The sequence below is a fragment of the Haemorhous mexicanus genome, chromosome 1 (assembly GCF_027477595.1).
Source record: "Haemorhous mexicanus isolate bHaeMex1 chromosome 1, bHaeMex1.pri, whole genome shotgun sequence".
Taxonomy (NCBI): domain Eukaryota; kingdom Metazoa; phylum Chordata; class Aves; order Passeriformes; family Fringillidae; genus Haemorhous; species Haemorhous mexicanus.
Window position 1 is genome coordinate 111,635,543 of NC_082341.1, and position 15,337 is coordinate 111,650,879.

The 15,337-nt window shown below is 42.0% G+C and overlaps 1 protein-coding gene across 1 annotated transcript in view; it reads right to left on the reverse strand.

The window, feature by feature from the left end:
• Positions 1 to 13,875, reverse strand: part of ANKRD29 (ankyrin repeat domain 29) — a 32,706-nt gene extending 18,831 nt beyond the window's left edge. The window contains exons 1-4 of the mRNA XM_059859348.1: positions 13,804 to 13,875; positions 8,178 to 8,288; positions 6,371 to 6,469; positions 4,615 to 4,713 (exon numbers count right to left, since the gene is read on the reverse strand). Of these exons, the coding sequence (XP_059715331.1) occupies positions 4,615 to 4,713; positions 6,371 to 6,469; positions 8,178 to 8,288; positions 13,804 to 13,824 (330 nt within the window). The 5' untranslated portion in view covers positions 13,825 to 13,875. The remainder of the gene's footprint in view (positions 1 to 4,614; positions 4,714 to 6,370; positions 6,470 to 8,177; positions 8,289 to 13,803) is intronic.
• Positions 13,876 to 15,337: the final 1,462 nt, after the last annotated feature.

Here is a 15,337-nt window from a genome sequence, read left to right on the forward strand (position 1 = left end):
ACAATGGAAGAGCTAATTGCTTCATGTAACCTATTTCCTCTCCCCAGCCAAGTGAAAGCCACTTTGTTCAAGGGGTGATTTACTGGATCAAAGGGCTATAAACAAAACAAAACAAAAAACCACAGAGAAATTTCTAAAGACTTTTCCCCTGAATGATGTTGAGAGAGAAAGATTAGTGAATTAAGAAGAGAAACTGTGCTATCCAGACTGAAGGTCCTCTGCAGAGAGGCAGGGAAGGAAAAGTTTTAGGAAGCTTAAAAATATTAAATGTATGGAGGGTAAATAGACCTGCTCAGTTGGTTGCATATGGGAAAAGTTTGTTTACTGCTTTATGGTCTGGCTTTTGTTTTCTAAAATTCTTGTGTTCTCCACAAACTTCTGTTATTTTTAGAAGATTGTTTGGTTATTATGTAATTTCTGTAGGGAACCAAGGGACAGGTCCCAGGTAAAAGGCTGGTCTACAAAGCTAACCCCAGTTGGCACAGCAGAGCTGAAGCCCAACAGGAATCCCAGTGTGTGATCCCACCTCAGGAGATGTGACAGCTTGGGGTTAAGAATAGCAACACTCTCTCAAGACATGTTTAATTAATTCAAAAAGGGGTTCCTGACCAAGTGTTAAGTTCAACCCAGTGAACAGTTTTAGACAGATAATTTTTTTTTTTTTTTTTTTTGAAAGAGTAACACAATTCCAAAATACGCCATTTGGGTCTTTCAGACTAAAGTGACCAAGTTTTCCTAGATCAGTCTGGTCAGAGTCCAGGGATTAGAAGAGGATCATTGAATGGTCCCCAGTTTCATCTGTCCACTCTGAATCAAATATTTACTGTGGCAGAGAGAGGTGGGTAACAGTTCCTGGGCTCAAAGATCTGTCCCTGATCAGGAGGACAACTTAGTTCTAAGACCTGCTCTACTGTCTGTCTGATAAATAAAGCTGAACACATTCAACAGAAGGGATTGGGATTCCTCTGCATGCTCTGAGTTGGGGGTACCACTGTGAAAAATCAGATATACATCTTTCTGTAAGAAAGAGGGGCTAGGGGCAGGAAACTTCCACTGGCCATGTGATAAGACAGCACTTAGTAAAATCAAGGAATTGTCAAACAGTGCAATGGTTTATTACTCAGTCCTCCTCTTGCCTCTGTTGAGCTTCCATCTGGTTTTCTCTTACAATTAACTCCAGCAAGCTCTAGCTGAAGACCCCAGGGCCTTACAGACCATAGGGAAAGCAGATAAGTTCTGGGGAATAGAAAAAAAAAAATAATGACGGAGTTTGGAGTTTTAACATCCCTTTCAGACGTGATTACCTCTTTCCTTTTTGGCTTCAGCTGAGATTAAGTAAAAAGCTGAAGCAGCGTCTTTGGTACTGGCAAGCCTCTTGGAAACTCTGAGCAGGGCGGCCAGTGGGAGCTGGCCATGTGAGCAAGCACTGAGGGGCTCCTGGGGCTATCACCCCTTCTGCAGTGGGCAGGAAGCCACTGTGCAACCTCTTAGAGATGGCACATTGCCTTGGGTTCACTTCTTGTTCATATCCTGTTTTCCTGACACAATGGAGCTTCTATTAATCCTGCAAATATTTCCAGCTCAGATAGGAGCTGGACTTTTCTCGGCTACCTCTGCAATTCTTCCCCTGAAACCATTTTTCTGCCCTGCCCAGGGTCTGTCCCCCTCACTGCCAGCACATAACAGCAGCTGCCAATCTGCAGTGAAAATACTTGGAACAGCAGCACTGGGTAACACCACGCTAAGTGGTGTAGACTTCCCTGTCTATTTGCTGACCCCTTTCCTCTGTCATCATCACCTGAAATAGCTTAGAATTATACCTTTTTTACCATCTCTTAAAAATGGAACAGAGGAGAACTGATCTTCTGCAATCACTGCCTGCTGACAAACAGCCTCTGACATACTGTTCAACCTGCAGTGCTGCTCAGAAAATGTGCCACCATGCTTTTTAAGAACTCACATGCTTATCACATCTATCAGAATGAAAGAAAAAAGTTTCAACCTATGTTAAATATTTCTGTGGATGTCAGACTGGGACAATGCAGAATAATATTAATGACTAATATTATATGTAATAATTATATAATAATTAACCTTCAATAGTACTATTCATTCTTTTTAGAACATCAGCATTTATTGCTAATTACTTTATCACACTATTTTAGAATAGTTTTACTTTGCCTGCCATAACAAATATAAATTCTAATGATACAAGGCTTAACAAGAATAGCATGCCTGTATTACGGTAGCTCTCCAGAATTCTCATATATGAATAATAAATGTAGTAATCACAATGTACAGATAAGTGCATAAAAAAGATGTTGGGCTTTGCATTTCCTTAAGTTAAGTCTCTGTTTTCTAGGATACATTCAATTTGTGTGCTTATTCCAAATCTATGTTGTAATTTATAATAGAAATATATCTATATTCTTTGCTAATTGATTAATTTTGCATTGGCCTTTAAAAACAGGATCAGCCATATCTTTTCCAGTGCTGCTCCCAGATGAGTGTCTTAGTGAGAAAATGACTTGTCCCTATTCTGAAAAGGTTATTTTATCAACTATATTGTTTCTGTGGTATGGGAGGGATAGAGGAGCCTGTCACCTTGGTCACCTGTTAACAGAATGATGGAATTATTCCAAGCTATGAAAACCACATTATTAAATCAAAAGGCTGAACTGATACAGTGGAAGATGTGGACTGTCCATGCACTACACCTGACTGGTGCCTCCTGCTCAGGCACATGCTGGGTCATGCTGCTGGAAAATCATCTCACATGCCCATCACATGCCAGTTTCCCATGTTACACCCATTGGGAGCTGGTGTTATCTTTCAACCAGCTTGTGTGGATGTAACAGAAAGCTGTGGCCTGGAGAGGAAGAGTAACCAGCAGTTCAAAAGATACCTAGGACTGGCATATGTACCAAGTCAGGTCTGGGTTCAGCAGCAAGGTCAGGCAGGAAAAGAGGGTCTGGAATGAAATTTTAAAGGTGAGCAACAGTAGACCCCAAACTTGCATTTGTCCAAAGATGGAAGTCATTTGGAGCAGCTGAACACAGGAATATTCTTTTATAATTTAGATCTTTGCTCTCTTTTATCTGTCCTAGTGTTTCACATCAATATATTTTGCATGCTTCATAAAAGATCGTCGTGAAGGATCAGACAATTTCAAGTCTGTTGTTCACTTCTTGGATCAAATCTTGGCCTTTTCACAAACTCCTAGTTCACAGGCTGTGGAAAGATTGAGTGAAGATGTAACTGTCTCTCTAGACAGAATAAGGTACTGAGCCTCTGATTTACCAGCTGAATGCAAGGGAAGATGACCCCTCTGAATCTTGCTAACCCCCAGCCATACCCTGAAATAAAAATCAGAGAAGCAACATTTATTTGAATGTGCAACCTTACCCAAGAAATTTGTCCCACATGAGATTTTCCAGCATTGTAAGATACAGCTGTTGTATTTAACACTGCAACCTCCTGCATTGCCAACTTTCACAGCTGCACTCTGTGTTGTGTTAAACAGCCACAATTTCATTCATGCTTTTATTACTGATTGCTGCTGCAGTCAGAGAGTTGCTCACCACAAGCACAGCTCCCTGGGGGACCAGAATCCTGCTCTATGGGCATGTGTGAACTCTGGACAAAAACAACAGGATTTTTAGCCCCTAGAGCATAAGGAGCTGAGTTTCTGATGTTCCATCAATTCCCTTATACTTAGAGCCTGTGTTTCCAGGGACTCCAGAAAGCAGGTATGGATTGAGAGAATCATTCAAATCACAGACTAAAATATCTTGAGAAATTGATTACTATGGGGTAAAGAATTACTGCTTCTTCAAAGACATCACTACGGACCCCAGGATAAGTGACTGGATAAGTGTCCTCCTCCCCAGATAATGGGAACACTTCAAAATGTAGCTGGCATGTCAAGGAGAAGTATACTTAATGAAAATACATTGCTTTTCCCCCTGTTTGCTGACAGCAGAGGTGCTAATACTGGCTTGGGCAAAAAAAACCTGGGTTGATGTACTGCTGTCAGTGATGAACTGCTGATCTTGCTGCTGTTGACCCCATGAGGAGTGAGGAACCCAGGCCCTGCCACCTGTGCTTTAGGCTATTCTAAGAAGATTTTGGAAAAGGACCTGCCCGAACAAAGAAATAAAAACTCTGAGGTGCTTTTTATCTTCCTGTCAAAGATAGGAAAGTAGGAATTTAGGAAGGAATGACGGCATTATATTCTTATGTATCCTGTGGTGGCATGCAGAGACATCCCAATGGTGATGAAATGTAAGTTCTATGCAACCAGAGGACACAAACACCTAAGTCAGTATCCCACCTGGCATGTGCAAAAAGACCCTTTGATCTTGTGTTGGAGGATGGCTTATGAAGAAAGACTGATATCACTATCAAGGGACCTTGATGAACTTATGCCATTCAGTCTAGGTAGGAAAAGCTAGTCCAAAATTAATATTTCACAATGTTTTGAATTACTCAAAAATGTTCACATGAGGAAATTTCATCATCTTAACACTTCCCTGTCATGTTTCATGTAAATACAAAAACCCAGCCTTGACTGTCAGAACGTATCAGCATGCAAAAATAGACACATCATCTTACTTTATTCCTAAATTCAGTGGAGGCTCCAAATGAAAAGAGAAACTTCACTACATCGTTGTGGCCTTGCTGTGCAGCAAAGAACAGAGAAGTTGCACCTGACTGTAAAGGAAAAATGGATTAAAATAGTAACAAACATAACACACTTGACTGAAGTACAGACATTTCAAATTAAAAACTACTGAGCTCAATCAGTTGACTATCAACTGAAAAGACATGATGAATTTGAAGACTCCAGAGGACACCATGTATCTTAACTCAGTCTTCTGCCCATTGCACTGAAAAATCTGTCCAGCACCGTACATTTTGGAGGGAGGGAGGGAGGGCTTTCCTGACTTTGGGCTCTCTCACCCCATGTCAAAAGTACAGGAAATGGGAGCTAGATGTGAAATTCACTCCAGTGCCCAAAGCTTTTACAACAGTACATTGGCCCATTTAGATAGTTTCAGAGCCCGCTCTCCTGGCCACATTTATGGGACTCTCACTTCCCTGAGCTTCACAACTTCAGAGAACAAGAGCACTGGTTGGAGTAACTGCATTTAGTTGCAGAACAGTGCCATTGGTCTTTAGCTCTTAAACGTCATCTGTTTTGCTCCCTTTCTGCAACAGAGTGATTTTGGAGGCTTTCAGTGTTTTTCTTTTTTGTTGGGTTGTTGAATCAGTATTTCCTGAGTGATAATCAAGAGCAGCCCCATAAAACTGTTCTTAACTTTTTCTTTTGTTGCTTCTTTCCAAGCAATGTTTACCTAAGGGAAGGGATGTATTTAAGTACAAGTTTTGTTAGAACAGGACCCCACTGAAAGACACCAACAATCAGGGTGAGAGCAAGTTTAGGCCAGTAAGTGCAAAGATACCTACATCATCAAACAGGGCATTCACTGACTCAGTAACTTGCAGATGTCAGCATGAGATTAATGCTCTGGTTCCAGGTAACCGAGAAAAGTAAGAAACCTTGGCTTGTACTGTTTGAGCAACAAGCACACTGCTATCCTGCACGACCTGCCACCATCCCATGTAATGTCATGCCCTCCTTACACTCCTCTTCTCTTAAAACCAGTGGTTGTCCCAGAGCAATTCTGCTCTTTGAGCAGTCAACATGCAGACCAGAGCAACTGCAATCCTTACAACTGTCTGCATGAAGTATGAGTGAAAGGCAATTTCCCAAAAAAATCAGTTGCTGATGTACCTTCCATGCTGATGTCATGGTGCAAGACATGCCTTGAATGCCAAGCAGTGATGCACGGAAGGGTACAGATGATAAAGCTGTGTGACTGCTAGAGATGAGTTGGCTCAGACTAAAAGGTAGAAACTCCAAAACATAGAGGGTCAAAAATAATCCCTGTACTAGCAATGGCATCCACTCTGTTTTAATGACCAGGCTGCAAATCAAAAGGTAAAGGTCTTCTTATTATTTATCCCATCTGGAGATCTGTAAACTGTTGTGCCAAAAAGTAAAACTGCAACTACATAAATGGTATAACCCTGGAGGGTTACATCCCAGATGTAACTGACCCTCACCAACCAGATGTGCTGAAAATGTTTCATGAGTTATTATAAATTTACCTCTGGCATCTGATTTTCTATTGTAAACTCCAGGTATCTGATTCCCTGATGTCCTCAGAACAGCCTGTTATACATGTTATAAATACACTACACAGCAAGTGACAAAGAAACAATTGGCAACAAGCAGCAGACAACACTCTTATTATTATTTGTAACAAACCAACAGTCACTTAATCAAGCCCTGTTTGAATCCTACCTCTCTCTGCAGATTGATATCTGCTCCTTGCAACACCAATTCCCGTACACAATCTATGTGGCCATAGTAAGATGCTACCATCAGAGCTGTTGTGCCAAGCTGGGAGTAAGGAAAAACAAGTCAGTACCTTCAACAGACACCTACAGCAATGAATCAGGCTGTCTGGATGAGACAGCATCTCTGCCAAAAAGCTGGAGGGAGCTTATGATACCTTATTGTCCTAAAATAAGTGCAGCAAGTATAAAAAAGTTTCTAAACAGCTTTTTTCCCCCCCCTCTTTTAAAGCAGAGAATCTCTAAGTTCTTTGCATCATTTCCAGAAGAATAACCCTCAGACACAGGAGCTGAGTGACTCAGCTGAGTCACTTAGAATTCTGAGTCATAGTCAGGAGAAGGGGCTGGGTGATTTGAACAGCAATTCCCTATCCAAATAATGAGAGCAAACTCACTCAGTGACTCTTCACATTATAAGAGAGAACTTTCTGTACAGAAATCTGTGTTCAACTCCCTCAGTACACTATAAGGTCACTTCCAGGGAATAAAGTAAGATTTATATGTATGCAGTGTATGGACAATATGCAGAAACCACATGCATAAGGATGAAACAAATCCTTCAAAACCATTCACACACAACAGCTCAATTTAAAGAAGGAATGGGTGCCATTACAAAAAAGAAACATGCAGTCTTAATTGTAAAAAAAATAATTTAATCTAGAAAATGGGTATGTCTTATACAATTATTATTGCAGTGCAGTGTGAAAGTCCTTGTCCAAAGTTAGCCTTTTTTTGAGAAAAAAATGAACAGTAGTGACTTTATTTTTTTCATACTGATCTCTGTCCTGTTTACTACTAGCGTGTATTTGAACAACCTTCCCTCCCTTGTCAGAAGGACAGTCATAGCAGCAGCTCCAGAAGTGCTGTAGGACAAATACTTGCCTACAGGGCAAAAATGAAATGAAAATGAAAATATACACTAAAGATCAATGGGCTTAGAAAATCTCTTACACTTTGAAGGTATTCAAAGTGAGAGAAGCTGTGGCAAATTCATGTTTTGGGCTAGAAGTGGCATCAATCCTTACCAACACCAGCATGACTCTGTGTCAGTCAGCCCCAATGCCAAACAAAAAGAACCTGGAACTTCTCACCCTCCTTTTCCCTTTGCTCCTTGACTCAGCTTAGCACAATCAAGTATCTCACCACGTGTTGTAGGCAGAATAGAAAGACCTGCTCATTATCTGTGTTATCAACCCATTTCTGATCTCAAAACAAATTTCAACCCATGTCAATTACAGTAAGGAAATTCCCATGAAATCTGTCATGTGTCTGGGGTTCTCTTGCTTGGCAATCTTGTGCCTTCATGTTGGTCCCCAGTCCAGAGATTGGGTGGAGGAGGAAGAATTCAGGAGGACAGGAGTTGTTCTAATTATGAAGAAGTTTTTTAGCTGACAGAATCATTGCTACCTGGGCTCAATTCAGCCAACTCTTCTCTGTGATCTATTACTACAATGACATTTCTTTGCAAAGAGAAGCCCGAGGTGCTAGGATGTGTGTTTTTTATGTCAGCACCACAAATAACACATTTTTGAGTGCTGGCAAATTCTTAACCCCTTGCCACTGATGTAAATCATCACATTATTTTATCTTACATTTCAAGCTTGATTACTGACAGGAGAAGGTTTTAAATCATCCTGAAGTACCATAAGACATTCATATGTTTCATGTTAGATCCCTACTACACCCTCTGCACGGTGGGCTATGGAAAGTGATGCAAAATGAGTGCTGTGGCTGTAGGTGCATGGTGTGCATACGCTGTCTTTGCAGTCCACATCTACTCGCCCACTGTTCAGCAGCAGCTGGAGGAGAGCCAGGTTTCCTTTTCTTGCAGCCCAAAATGCAGCATTGGCAAGTGGTGTTTCTTTCTGGTGGAAAAAAGGAAAAGGTAAAAAAAAAAAAAAAAAGAAAACAGAAATGAATCACTTTGGAAAATACACTGGGCAAGCATACACATCCCATACATTTTGCATTCAAGCCAGGAAAGTTTCAGCTTAGTGTGCTGTTCTTTCAAACTCAGAGCACGGAAATGAAGTTAATTTAATTTCTTTTTGCAATTAAAGAAAACAGTCTTCCTGTGCTTCCTCGTGTTATTTCAAGTCTTCCTTGTGTCCATGGCAGCCTATGGCTCTTAGATTGCTCTGTAATGAGAAATGATGATGCTAGGCCAGATCCACAGGGAAACATCACAGAAAACAACATGCTCAGTGATGCCTGTATTGTCTGCTTCTGTGGTGGGGCTGGCCACAGTTAGGCTGAAGCATCCTGCTGACATGTCCTGCTGCAGGACATCCTCTTGGGTGTCAGATTAGCTTTCTGTCATCTCCTCCTTTTTTTCACACAAAGTTCCAATACAGGAAATGTATTGCTCATGCATCTCCCAGACTGCTTGTTCTACCTCCTGCCTAGAATTAACACCCTGGGACTGTGGGCATGTGCAATATCTCCTGGGTAGGAGTGAATGATGACTGCTCCAGCACAGGAAAAGGACAGAAAGAAAAGACATGGACTTTGCTCCTACCCTCTTTACCTAACCAAAGCAGACAGCTGCCAATATTCTGCCTTGACAGGTAAGCACTGTCAAGGGTGAAGTGTGGGGGGAAACACTGTGATGGCAATGATACATATCCTAGAGCGGGCTTGTGCTGTTGATTTTTTAATAAGGGCCCAAACCACCAACAGAGGTGTAAAACATCACTTCACCAAGAGTCACACCAAAGCAGAGTCAAAAGTACCCAGGGGAATTGCCTTGTAGTGAACCCTGCCTTCAGGGTAACCCAAAGAGAGTGCAGAGTGGATATTAAAGTCAGTCATTCAGCTTCAGAAATGACATAGGCACTTCTTGTCTAAATGTCAATGTGCACATGCAATATGGCAGGGAATCCAGATTCAATAGTTTTTGCTTTATAATTAAAATGCACAAATACAGCACAGTTTAAATTGCTTCCTTCACTGACATGAAGACAATAAACTTTGCAGAAACCAGCAGACACAAGAATCATGAATCTGAATCTATCTAAGGTCTGTCACACTTTCCATGGGTTGCATTTTGAATATCAATAGGTTGGAAAAGTAGCAGCTGTTTCAGATGAGAGACATTCCAAACATTCAATAAATTATAAGTCACTTCCTATAAATTGATAGTGGTATTTCTTGCACCAGCACATGCAGGGGCAGGAGTCTGAAAATTTTAGCAAGCACAATAAGCTAAATTCTGATCTTCTTTTCACAGCTGTTGTATTTCCCTGGACTATCTGTAGATAAAAGTAGAGATAGCTGTTTATACTCTCCTTGCTAGCAACACTGTAGTGTCTTCCTATCTTAACCCTTAGAACCACTAAAATTTTATGTGAAAGCAAACAATTGACCTAAGCACACAGAGGCTCATGTTGCCCTTTTCTGCTCTGATTTACTAGATAGATATTTATTTATAGAGCTGGCAGTTAGGAATATTGCCTTATTTGCTTTGTTATTATGTTATTCACTGGAAAACTATTGCAAAAGAATTATGCTTAGACCTTACAGAAGGGACAATCAAATTCCTTATCTTTTATTGTCCCAAACTACCCCTTAAAGTTTTAGAAAGTTTAGAGGTATGGCAATACATCCATAAAGGGAAAGATTTATTTAATCCACCCCAGTTTTAACTACAAGAGCACAGTAGCAGAATGAATTTTATTATGGCTTATCAGACACGACCACTTTCAGTGGTCAGGTAGGCAAGAACTGGAATCCATATCCAGGAAATCCTTACCTGTTTTCACCAGCCATGTGAGAAGACAACTAAATGTCCAGTGTGACCCTGGATGGGAAGTAGAAGTTCAAAGACTTTGGCCTTATGAGTCATGAATTCCTACCTCTTTTTTCTCTCCTGTACGTCCTAGAGTAGCTCTCCAGCAGAGCTGTCCTTATACTTTGGCTCAGACTCAAGGAATGGAAGAATTCTTCAGCGCACCAAGGACACAAAACTAAGTTTTTTCTCATTTGAACTGACTCCAATTAAGCACTTTTACTTCACTTTGTGCCCCTCTGTTGCTTGGGATCCCTTGTATAAAAGTAGAGTCTACAGCACACTCAGACCATCAACCATCCAGTGATTGGATTAAAAAAAATCAGATGCAAATCTGAGCTATTGTACGTGCTAAGATGAATGAAAGTGCAAAATCATTCAGGTGATCTGGGCACCTTACAAGTACAGCCTCATTGTGTACTGTGTGGCAGTTTTTATCTCTGGATCTGTATCTCTATGACCTTCCTTTTCATCAGCAATACCGACATCACTAGTAGGCAAAATGTAAGACAGCACTTTGGGGTTAATAATCCAATGAATTGAATTTTTTTTTTTAGCAATAAATGGGTTTATAGCTGCAGGATGTGACTGCTGTTGTTCAGTTATGAACTCAGTCATGTCTCATCAGATACTTCCTAGGGAGAGGTAATGTTGAATTTCAAAAGATTAATTGGACAAAGTTTTTATGTAATTCTTATCATAAAGCTAGTCTGCTCCCAAAGCATCCTCAAAGTAAACAACTGATCCTCAGCACTGACAGTCTGGGAGTAGAATGTAATAAACATTTGAAAATTATTAGCTAATAGCTTTCATGAAAATTGCTTGTTTCATTTTGTCACTTGTACCAGCATCGGCAACTTTCAGGATAAAAGTTCCTTCACTTAATCAAGTTCTCTAAACTATTATTTTAAAATCTGGCTGTGCTAATAATTTTGATTGTTTGTCTGCTTTTATGAGAACCCAAAGATGGAAAGCTGGCATTATATTCATGCTGTATTGACATTAGAAAAAACACTTTTTCAAAAATGGCCTAGAGGAAAATATATTATAAATCTGACAAAACCATTTCTCTGCAGGCATGCAGAAAAAAATGAATTGTGCTAAGGTATCTGTGTCATTTCAGGATATTGAGGGGGAAAGTATAATTTAAATGCTGCGACCACCAGCTCCTGCTCCCTGCCCTACCTTTGATTTGCTGTTTGCAGAGAAAGGGCAGGTGACAGTGGGGTGACCGCTGAGGAGGAAGAGTGCAGTTCTTAAACAGGGATCTTGCAGGTGAAAGAAAAGGGGCTACAGACAAAGAGAAAGAATAGAAAGGAAAAAGAATGCTAGCCTGCCCACAGGCTTGTTCCTTGTGCTGGCAAAAGGCAAGAAATGTCCCTTTTCTTTCTTAGTTTCTAAACCAGTCCATGTTGTTTAGTCAGGCCAAATGTGGTAGAAGAGAGGATATTTGTGTGAGAAAGAAAGATAAATGCTATGCCATGGGTAAGTAGGATAATAAGATGGAAAATGTGAACAGCCAGTGGCAAACCAAGAATCCAAGTTAAGTTCGTGATCTGAGAGAAAGAGAAAGTGCCAAACAAAATGTCACAGGAAAGGGAGAGAAAACAGAGAGAGGGAGGTATGGTCTGCAGTTCTTCAGAGGAAAGGGAAAGCAGTGAGCTACTTTGAACAGGAAAACTTGAGGGAATACAATATGAGAAATAGGGCACAAAAAAGAAGCTGATAGGGATAGAACAGAAACTGAGATCTGAAGAACAAGTTAAATAAACAAGGATAAGAAAGGCTAAGAAAAAGGCTAAGAAAAAGGATAAGAACGAAAAAGAAGCTGGCATCACCAGGAACATGGGGCTGTTAGGGTGGATGCTTGTGAGTAATGATGGTGGGCAAAAACTCATATAGACAGAATGAAGGGACAGAAAAACTAAGAAAAAAAAGAGAAATTAGGTGTGAGACCAATTCAGGACCAAAAAGGGGATGACCACAGAGAGTGGAGTCCAGAAAACCAAGTATATCCTGGGCTACATCAAAAGAATCCAGACCAGCAGGTTGAGGAAAGTGATTCTCTCCCTCAATTCTGCTCCGGTAAGACCACACCTGGAGTACTATGTTCAGTTCTGGGACCTCCAACATAAGGATATGGACCTGATGGAGCAAATCCATAAGAGGACCATGAAGATGATCATGAGAGAGTGCCTCTCTTATGAAGACAGGCTGAGGGAATTGAGGTTGTTCAGCCTGGAGAAGAGAAGGCTCTGAGGAAACCTTAGAGCGGCCTTCCAGTGGCTAAACGGCACCCGCAAGAGAGAAGCAGAGGGACTTTTTACAAGGGCATGTGGTGATAGGACAAGGACAAACGTCTTTAAACTGAAAAGGGGGTAGGTTTAGAGTGGATATTTGAAAGAGATTCTTTACTGTGAAGGTGATGAGCACTGGAACATGTTGCCCAGAACATGCCCAGAGAAGCTGTGGATGCCCCATCTCTGGAAGTGTCCACTGCTAGGCTGGATTAGGCTTTGAGCAATGTGGTCTGGTGGAAGGTGTCCCTGCTTATGGCAGGGGGCTGGAACATGATAATCTTTAAGGTCCCTTCCAACCCAAGGCATTCCATGATTTCACCACCAAGTGTAAGGCTGAGCTGCCCCTGGAGCAAAGGTTCTCTGCTGCCTCCACAAGAGAGCTTTAACTGCAGGTGGGAACCACCTGCTGTGCCACCATTGAACTGACACGGTGACATCAAAGCACCAGCATTCAAGGGGGGAGACACCCTGACAGGAGAGAGGCAAGTACAGGGAATAATCCATCAAATCAAAAAAAGCAACACAAGCAATATGGCAAAGGACTGGCACTGAGCTGCTGATCAATAAGAGAAGGGCAAGCACAGCATCCAGAAAGTGCATAACAGAGAAGATCATCCATCATAAATATTATCTGTTAACATCATTAGTAAATTGCTGCTTGCTTCCCTCTTTGCCAAATAATCTTATTAATCCTGTCCTTAAATTAAAAAAAACTTCTTTAAGGCAATCTTTTGAAATGACTGCTCTTGTGTGGGTTTGGATGGAAGGTGTACAAAAAGTGGCAGGAATCACATCTGGCAAAGGGAACGAACCAGTCTGGCTTCAGTGGCCACCACAGCCTGAAAGGAAGAGCACGGATAAAGACTGCTTCCTAACTATTACACAACCAGCACCAGCAGAGATGGTCGCAAAAGTGAGGAGGAGGCTCCTGACTGCACCAAAACCCAGAGCACGGAGCCCGGCCACCCCAGAGCCAGCGTAAAGCTCCACGGAGGCTCGCAGTTTATGTAACACAAGGCACGCACCCATTTGGGGCTGTCAGCTGTGAAAAGCGCCCGCTCCATCAGCGGCCACCGCAGCACTCCCGGGGCACCCCAAAGCCCGGGAAGGACGTTACTGCTTCCTTTCATTCTGCCCTACACCCCCCTCGTTTTTCCTCAAAAAATAAAACAAATCAACCCCCAAATCCACGGACACGACAGAGCACTCCGCGGGCTGCCGGCATGACAAGCGCAAAGCGGGAACCCAAACGCGCATCCCCCCGCCCCTCTCCCCTTGAGGCGCCCGGCTCACCTTGAACGACATCCTGCACATCGCAGCGCTCCGCCTCCGCCCCGCTCCGCTCCGCGCAGCCCGGTCCGCACCGCTCCGCGCCCGGGGCTGCGCGGGGCCGGGGCGGGGCGCGGGGCCGGCGCCTCCCCCCGCAGCACCTTGTGCTCATGGGGTGCTGGCCACTACTGCTCTTTAAAGGTTCTCTTTGGGGCGGGAGGGGAGTATTTGGTTATTATTATTATTATTATTATTATTATCATCATCATCATCATCGTTGTTCTTCTTCTTATTATTACCTAGCAGAATTATATTAGATTAAAATAGAATTAATTGTATTTGAACACATACTAATTATATCAGCATACAATTTTATATAATTACAGAAAATTATATGTTATTGCTATTTTTGTTGCATAATTATTATTGTTCTATCATTGTTGTGGTTATTAGTTATAGTAGTAGTATTAGTATTATTTAAAGTGGGCCCCAGCTCCAGCAGCATCCTGAGAAGCCAGCACACAGGGTGGGGGACCCACAGCACTCAGCCTCTGGTTTAGACCTATGGATCAGCCTCTGTAGCTCAGGAATAGCTACTGGAATGGTCCAAATCCCAAGCACCCTCACCCCAGCCCTATCCTCATCACGGTGCTAATGCCACCTGCATAGCACCACTTCTGTTTTTCACAGCCTCTTCCCTACATATCTAAGCAAAACCTGTTAAGAAGTACTGTTGTGAGTACAGCCACAGTGCTGCCACCCAAACCTGTGTGGGGGGGTGCGGGTTCCTTCACCTTGCCTGCATCCAGCTATCACCAACACTATCTCCCACAGCTGATGTGCTCTCATTAGGAAGCCAGTAAATTCTTAAGGGCTTAATTGTATGCCTTTAAAAACGAACAGTCATAAAGCCAATTCATGTCCTGTTTTGCCTGGCTGCCACAGATTTCATTCAAAGTCTTCGTGATATAAAGTAGGCAAAGCAGGGCATGCTCTGGTGAGAGATTCCTGAATTTCTTTGCTATTGTTGGTTTAAACTGAGCCCTTAGGGATTTTCCTCTTTTGATGTGCACACATAAATCCCATTCACGAGAAAATTATGTGTGTGCATTGAGAGAAAATACTTGTGCTGAGATCCAAATAGTTTATTCTACAAACCTGCAAGTGAAGGGGTTTCTGCAGATCTTTTTCCTGAGGCAATGTTCATCTGTGCATCTGTGCATACAGTAAAACAAACAGGAGGCATGCAGATGAAAGCTGCTAATAGCACCAGCTCATCTCAGAATGCATGGCCTGGTCTGAACCTTAATTACTGAGATCATACGATCCTGGATGATCACTCAGATTTCTTCTCAAACTTAAAAATACAGAATAAATTCAGCAGATTGCAGAGTCGAGAGTCATCCTTGCTCTGATCCACTTGCACAGTGATGATTGTCCACTGAAAGAGGAAAATACTACTGAACTGTACACACTCTCTACCTCACCCCTGGAAAATCCCAGTGTTTATTCAATCTGTTGTGAATAACATGCCAAACTTTTCACTTTCATCAGACCA